Consider the following 8,039-nt stretch of genomic DNA (forward strand, 5'->3'; position numbering starts at 1 on the left):
GTTAAGAAAGTGTTAAGAACGTTGCTGATGTGGCAATATGTGATAGGTCACTTAGTGAAAAAAAACATACAAGGAAATAATGGGTCTTGAAGAAGGGTATAAAACCAGCTCCTTTCTCCCAATAAATATCTCAGTATCCCTGCAGGTCTGAGTCCGTGCCTCCTTTGTTTACACACCAGCAGAGCAGATGTAGCTGTGGGCCAGGCAGGAGCCTGGGTGGGGACTGAGGAGTCTCTGTTTTTCTGGTGTGGCCAGGGTCTCCTGGGTGGGAGAGGGGTGGTTTGGCGTGATGATGTGAGGTGGCAAAGCCCCGCTGACCCCAGCAGCTGCCCATGGAAAAACACCTTGTTCTTGCTTCCCAAGGGACCGGGATTAGAGCAGACTCATCGCAGCTCTCTCTCCTGCCCAGCCCACCATGGGTAAGTTGGGTGGCTCGTGGGGCGGGGGACACGGGACCTGCAGTGGGACAGATGGGGGGGCACAGGGAGCCTGGGGTCTGCCCCTTCTCCCCTCTCCTCCTGGGTGTCTGCAGGGCTGAAGGAGGGCAGTGCTGGGAGAGCTGCTGCTGCCAGAGGGACTCGGCCCTGCCCAGCACAGGGCACTGGGCTCCAGCCTGGAGGAGCTTTAGTGCCCAACTCCTGCCCTTGTGCCTCTTTCCTTCTTAGTCTTTGCATCATGGGCCATTACATTCCTTCTGGGACTCGCCATGGGATTTCTACTTGTAGGTGAGACTTTGACATGAGATGAGCAGCACCCGACTTCACTTCTGTTGTTGCTGCTGAGAGGGAAGGGGCAGCTCTGGCCACTGCCTGGAATTCTGCCTGCCCCCGCTGCTGCAGCCCTGCACACTGTCCCTCTCCTGCCGCCCATGGGCGTCCCCATCCCTGCACCCCCAGCCCTCGCTCCCCCTCTGGTCCCTGGGTGCTTTTGGGGAGGGTGATTCTGGTGCCGGTGGCAGGGGGAGATGTGGGTCACAGGGCACACCCTAACGCTGCTCTGTCCTCCCTGCAGCACTGCCAAAGAATAAGCCCGTGCACGTGACTGTGAATACCAAGGTAGCACATTTCCACATTGGTGAGTGGGGAGGGCCGGGGGGCTGGGCTGTGCTGGGTGGGAACACGGGGTTGTACCCTGGGCTTACTCTGAAGCCAAAGCAGCCCTTGAACCCATCACTGGTCTGAATGTGCCCAAACTGTGCGAAAGGAATCAATCCCAATGTGGGGAAAGAGCTGGACATGCTGGGGTAGGAGTCAGGGCTGAGGGCATCAGGGGCTGTGATGGCAGGTGACTGCTCTGAACTAAGAACTCCTGTGTCCACTAGTAGTGGTCAGAGGCAGAAAGGGAGAGTAGAAAGGGGTTGGATGTGCTCAGGGAGCAGAGCTCACTGCAGGCCAACTGCCTGGCACAGACTGAGGAGTCTTGCTGGAGAGTCATTGCTGGCTGCCCCTGCCTTGTGCTTGTCCACCAGCAGGCAGCCTCGATGCTCCTGGGGCATGACACTGCTGTCTTTACAGGGGGGGGAGAAATGCCCTGTCCTCCGAGCAGCAGTGGATCCCTTACTGTCCAGAAGTAGAACTCCTGATTACCACGGCCAGTGGACAGAAGCAGATTTCCTTCCTTCCAAGCAGCCTGATGTGTATCTTCGAACTGCTGGAACAAGAAAGCCCCCACAGAACCGCAGCTGCCCCTTCAAATGTTTTGGATTGCCTTCAGCTCTAAATCCTGAGAAAGCTTTAATAAAAGTGCATTGATGATGTGGCTGTGTGTGGTGGTGCTTGGTGTGCGTCGTGGCTCAGGTACCTGCCCCACCCCTGGGGATTTGCCGTGCTCCAGGAAGGGATTGCAGCAGGCAGTGTTTGCAGCCTTGCTCCCTGTCCCCCTGCACAGCGAGGGGCTGCTCCCACTGAGGCCTGGCAGTCCCTGGGACCCCGGCACTGCTCCAGCAAATCCTCAGGGCAGCATGGACTGCACTGCAGGGCCGGCAGAGCCCCAGGGCTGAAGTGGGTGCATCTCTGCAGCCTCGGGCTCAGGACACCCACTCTGATTTGGGCTGGGACAGGGGAGCTTGGGACAGGCCTGAGGAGCCCCCAGCCCGGGGCGTCCTTCCCCTCAGCTCCCGCAGCTCCCGCCCGAGGTGTTGGGGGGAAAGGGCTCCCTGCAGGGACACCCCCAGGGCGCGACCCCGAGGACGGGAGAGCCACAGCCCTGCTCTAGCAGAGGCAGCAACATCAAGAGCTAAGGAGAGAGCGAAATTGAGCGAACGGCTTCAGAATTTCTCGGAAATCAGCTGACCAGGCACGCCCCCGGCTCGATCTTTCCGGCAGCCCTTGGTCCCTCAGAGCACAGCAGACTCACAAGAGGTTGGTGGCGTGAGGTGCCGCTGTCCCACGGTGGGTGTTTGGGGACGGCTCCCTTTCCCTGAGGGGGGCACAGGAACGGGGGGATGCTCATCTCGCTGCGAAGCAGCCACCGAGCCCTGGGCCGGGCGGGGGGGGGTCTCTTCTTGTGAGGGGAGGGGGCCGGGGTCTCCTGGGTGGGAGAGGGGTGGCTGGGGGCGACCGTGCGGGGCAACAAAGCCCCGCTGACCTCACCTGCTGACCACGGAAAAAATCCTATTCTTGCTTCCCAAGGGACCGGGATTAGAGCAGACTCATCGCAGCTCTCTCTCCTGCCCAGCCCACCATGGGTAAGTTGGGTGGCTCGTGCAGTGGGACAGACGAGGGGGCACAGGGGCTCTGAGGTGACTGCTCTGTGGCAAGAACTCCTGTGTCCACTGCTAGCACTGGTCAGAGGCAGAAAGGGGCTGGGTGTGCTCCAGGAGCAGAGCTCACTGCAGGCCAACTCTCTGGCACAGTCTGGGGAGACCCTTAGTGGAGTGCACCTTTCCAGGTGACCCCACAGCCCAAACCTTTGAGCCTGGATCCTCCCATTAACCACAAAGGGCAGCCTCCCTCAAAAACGCCAGCTTGAGCATCCTGCGGCCACTGAGGGGCTCTGGGTCCGAGGCACACGTGGCTTGGCCACGGCTCTAAATCCGTGCTCAGGGGTGGCTGTGGGCCCAGGGGCCATATGGGCAGTGCAGGTGACAGATTGGGCTGACGCGTGCCGTGTGTCCTGTGCTGTTCCGGGTTGGAGGGTGCAGTGGGTAGGGCAGGACAGGGTGGGTGGGCATTCTGGGGTGGGTGGGCATTCTGGGGTGTGCCCCTTCTCTCTTTTTCCCCCAGCCTTGGGGGGGCAGGGGGAGCCACCCCACCAGTGGCCTCTTCCCGGGGGCCTTCAGGGGCCGGGGGCGGCTGGAGGAGCTGCTGCTCGCTCTGAGGTTTTGCTCTGCCTGGCACAGAGTGCTCAGCACTGCTCCGGGGAGCTTTGCTGTCTGTGCTCATGTCCACCCTGCCCTCCTGCCATTTTCTTTCTCAGGGAAGAATGGGAATGGCATTGGAGCTGTCATTGGAGCCACCGTGGGAGTAGGTGAGGGTCTGGCACTGGATGAACAGCTCGGGTTCACTGCCCGGTCCCAGCCCCGCCTGGTCCTGGGGGCTGGCCTGGGCTGGGGGTTTCAAGTACCAGGGCTGGGGAGAGCTGCGGTGCAGGCGGGAGGAGGAGGGTCAGCTCTGGCCACTGCCTGGAATTCTGCCTGCCCCCGCTGCTGCAGCCCTGCACACTGTCCCTCTCCTGCCGCCCATGGGTGCCCCCATCCCTGCACCCCCAGCCCTCGCTCCCCCTCTGGTCCCTGGGCGCTTTTGGGGAGGGTGATTCCGGTGCCGGTGGCAGGGGGAGATGCGGGTCACAGGGCACACCCTAACGCCGCTCTGTCCTCCCGGCAGGACTGGCACTGATTGGCCTCCCGGTGTGCATCGGCGCGCTGGGCTTCACAGGGGCCGGCATCGCCGCTGGCTCCGTCGCTGCCAAGATGATGTCGGCAGCTGCCATCGCCAACGGCGGCGGAGTGGAGGCCGGCAGCGCCGTGGCCGTGCTGCAGTCCATCGGTGAGTGGGGAGGGCAGGGCAGCTGGGCTTCGTTTCCACGGCAGGGAACATGGGCTGGGTCTAGAAGCAAAGCAGCCCTTTAAATTCCTCACTGGTCTGAGCTGCTCCGAGCTCTCTGGGGCTCTCCCTGCCCAGGAGGAGTCCTTGGCTGGCTGTGCCCAGTGCTCAGTCCCTCAGCAGGCAGCCTCGATGCTCCTGGGAGTTCACATCTTGATTTGTCTTTGCAGGAGCTGCAGGTTTCTCTCTTGGTGCCAAAGTTGGACTGACAGCTGCCCTGGGCTCAGCTGGTGCAGCAAGCGGTGACTGGCTGTCCAGGTGAAAGAAACCTCCAAGTGACCAACCCAAAAAAGGATAAAAACCCAAGTGATAAACCCCCAAAAAAAAACCAAAAAAAAAAAAAAAACAAAACAACCCAAAAAAACCCCTGGGTGATATAAATATGGATGATAAATATGAGGAGGAGACAACTCCAGACAAGCAACCAACAGAAGCCAAGCAGCTGCTTGATCCCAAGTCTTTGCCATGCACAATGTCAGGTCCTGGGAAACCCCCACAGACCCTTCAGGGCTTTGACTCCCCTTTTAAAAGCTTTGTGTTCTTGTGAGCAGAGATTTCCCTGAAGCCAATAAACGTGCTTGGCTTGCAGCAGAGATGGTGTTTCTGTGTGGCTGCAGCTCTCGGGTGATGGTGGCATTAGAGGGTGACAGAGCACAGGGGATGTTCAGTCCCCAGGACTGACCTGCTCGTGATGGTGCCCCCAGTTCCCCTGCACCCAGCTTGGGGCAGGTGAGCAGTTACAGCCCATGCCAGAGCAACAAAACCCAGTGTGAGTGGGAACACCAGGTGGAAACCATCAGATGTTGCTGTGCAGGTGATCAGCTGCAATTTTAACTGTGGTTTAGAAACTAGTGAGTCCTTCCCATATGAAATCCGTGAGATTTTGCTTTTAAACTGTGTACTTTTAGATTCCAACATCATAGAGGAAAGGAGGATGGATGCAGTCTTTTATTAAGGTTAAAGGTTTTTAATCACTTTTCCAGAGTACAGATAACGATTGAAACAAGAACTCTTTTGAGGGTCTCAATAATTCACTTATGAATACCATACATTGAACTCTATAAATTCTCGTATTAGAAAATGTCTGTTTCATATAGGTTATGATGCACTGGTGACCTGGTTACATCTTCTGAAGTAACACTTTGCAGTTATATAGCACCTTTCACCATGGGGCTGCAAATTCTGCCTCATAATGCCCAAACGAGGTAGGAAAGACTGGCCAATTTACAGAGGGTACAGACTGGAAGGGACAAGACATGAGGTGTCATCGATCCTCAGGAGTGATGGGGAGTGTGGGCTGGGGCTGGGGGATCAGTCCGTGGCTTAGCTGGGGAGAAAGTTCAGGTGCCATCACCCTCACCCTTCTCTCCAAAGCTGCAGCCTGCCTCCCAGCAGGTCAAAAAGACCTTTTTTGTTCTGGCTGTTTGTGCCATAAATATGCAAAAGAGAGGATAAAAAGCCCAGCACTCAGAGGCCCAAGCCCCTCTGTTGACATATCCAAAGGCTGACTAAGAATGAAGGCAACAAAGCTGAGGTGTGTGGCTTGTGCTGCCCACATCCACTTGGATCTTCCAAGATCAAAATTTTCATTTTGGGATTAATTTTAAGATTTGGGGTGTAAAGCTCTAACTTCACTGCTTCATTGTCATAAATTCCCTTCTCCCACCTGGCAGGTGAAAGTCAGGTATCCCAGGTCTTGTTTCTTTAATAAAAGCTGAATGTCTGCTGAAAATCCATCAGCTTAGGCAATGTGATGTCCAAAGGACATTTCAGTTCTGTGGCTAGAGGAATCCAAGCTGCCCAAGTTCTTTTGAGCCTTTATGACTTTAAAAACCATTCTGCATCTGTGTGACGCTCCCTGGAGCAGAGCCAGCACTGGTGCCAGTGGCTGAACACCAAGGACCTCCTCTGTGAGATATTTGCAATATAAAACCATGAATCTTAGGGACTTAATATTCATATGAGTGTTTTGCCATGTCCCATCAATGACCTGCCTCCCCAAAGCACATTCCCAGAATCTTGCAACAGCTCTTCTGCCACTTGCTCTTCCTGGCATGTCCAAAATTTTTCCCTCTGAAAACACAACACAACAGAAAACTTCTGGAATGCTCCTTGGGATTGTGGTGAGGAAACTGAAGATAAAAAGGCAAGTTCTTATAGCTCTGCTGCTGGAAGAAGTTGGTGCCAGTGGTCAGACTGAGTGATTTTTTCCTTAGTTTAAAAAAATCCACCTAAAAAAGGGTTGGGGTCAACTTCCTACCAAACACAGCAATATTGTGCAAAACCATTTGACCCCCACATCATTTCCAAACCAATTGTTTCCTCCTGGGGAAGATGCAAAAGCAGAGTCAGTCCTACCTGCCCAGCTCTGTGGTGCTGGACCAAAGGGATTTCCCTGTAAGGCAAAGGAGGGGATCCTGTGGGGACCCCTCTGTCACATCACCCATTGCAGGAGTGAAACTCTGGCAACATGAGACAAGACCTGCAGCTCTCAGAGGCACAACACACCCATTTCAGTGCTCCCAAAACTCTTTCTAGCCTTTCTCCTCAGCAATGCTCAGTGATTTTTACATACTTTTGGTGCTCATACACAGGTAAAGAAAAAGAAAAAACAAACCCCAACAGTTAATGCTTGGGAGCTCAAGGGCTCAAAACTTATCTCTTGCATATCATATCAGAAGTACTACAGGGAGAAGTACTGCCAGGGAGCAGCTCTTTAATGAAGGCAGCAAATCTTTGTTTTGTCTCTGGAATGTTTAAAAAGAACAACAGGTCAGGGAAGATTGGGGAGGAACCTGTTGTGCTGATGGGAGCAAAGTTCCAGCCATGCCAGATTTACGAGCACAGTAAGCATTGGGTGCACGGGCATTTGTTCTGGGTTTTTTGGTTGTTAAGGCAACAGAGAAACTGCTGCTCAGGGGACTGGGGAGTTACTGAGATTGTTACCAAAAACCCAATGACTTTACTGCACTTCCCTCTGAGTCACCTCTGTGAGCCCTGGCACTGAAGCAGCAGCACAGCTTGGGACACGTGATGAGGACTTTGCTGCTGTTTTAAGTCTCCGAGGAGCTGGAAACTATTCCAGAGAAATCCTGGGATTTTTTTTTTAGCAGTAGTTGGCAGAGTAATTCCCAAGGTAATTTAACTTCCTTTTGCACCTAGTTCTGTGGCCTTCAGTGTGCCCCCAGCTCCCTTCTTTAGTGAAGTGAGGCCGGGATGGAGCAGCAGGTTTGCACCGAGCACCTCCTGCACTGGGAGCTGCTGGAACCCTGGTAGCAGGAAGTTTTCCATTTTTCTTTCTCACATCCATCTTTATTGCTTCTCTGTCCACACTGAAACTACAGTTTAAGAAAAGACTGGATATGGCACTCAGTGCCATGGTCTGGTTAAAAGCTGGTGTTAGCTCTCAGGGTGGACTCAATGACCTTAAAGGTCTTTTCCAGCCCAGTTAAATCTAGGATTCAGCAGGACACAGTTGATTTTTTTTTGTTTAAAAGACTATTTCAATAAATCTTGTGTGCTCAGCAGTCAGAAATGTTGATTACAAAGAAGCTCGTGTTCAGAACTTTGAGCCTGTGTGTATAATTTGTATATACTTTAATCCTTCAAGGTAATCCTTCTTGTGTTATCAGTGTGGACTCGAGTTGAGGCAAAACCAGCCCAGGCAGGCCCTGGGAAAAGCAGCCAAAGGGCCTCCAAGCAGGAGTGAAATAGAAACTAAAACTACTTACTGTGTTAATTATTACCATGGAACTGCACTGAAATCGTTGTCATGTCACAGTCACCACACCAAAGGAGTTTACACAATGTTTAACAACTCTGCTCTCAGCCAGTCAAAGTTAAAGTCATTTCACTTGCCTTGCTGAGACAATCTTTCATTCTAAATGCCTGCAAAAAATTGACCTCAATGAAAGTGTTCCCAGACAAGAAACAGTGAGGATGTTCAGAGGAAGAAAAGTGTTTCTTATAAGGTACAAATATCCTGTGTTATTCTAT

At 53.7% G+C, this 8,039-nt stretch overlaps 1 protein-coding gene across 2 annotated transcripts; it reads left to right on the plus strand.

Annotated features, from left to right (window-relative positions):
- Positions 1 to 2,341: 2,341 nt before the first annotated feature.
- LOC128818997 (interferon alpha-inducible protein 27-like protein 2A) lies at positions 2,342 to 4,636 on the plus strand. 2 transcript variants are annotated; one of them, XM_053998871.1, is made up of 5 exons: positions 2,342 to 2,360; positions 2,630 to 2,686; positions 3,418 to 3,468; positions 3,825 to 3,986; positions 4,214 to 4,636. In XM_053998871.1, exons 2-5 carry the CDS (start codon positions 2,683 to 2,685, stop codon positions 4,303 to 4,305), a joined length of 309 nt encoding a protein of 102 aa, XP_053854846.1. In that variant the 5' UTR covers positions 2,342 to 2,360; positions 2,630 to 2,682; the 3' UTR covers positions 4,306 to 4,636. The 2 variants fall into 2 exon arrangements, with proteins under 2 accessions (XP_053854846.1, XP_053854844.1); XM_053998869.1 differs by having other exon boundaries at positions 2,359 to 2,390.
- Positions 4,637 to 8,039: the final 3,403 nt, after the last annotated feature.

This window comes from Vidua macroura, chromosome 25 (assembly GCF_024509145.1).
Source record: "Vidua macroura isolate BioBank_ID:100142 chromosome 25, ASM2450914v1, whole genome shotgun sequence".
Classification (NCBI taxonomy): Eukaryota; Metazoa; Chordata; class Aves; order Passeriformes; family Viduidae; genus Vidua; species Vidua macroura.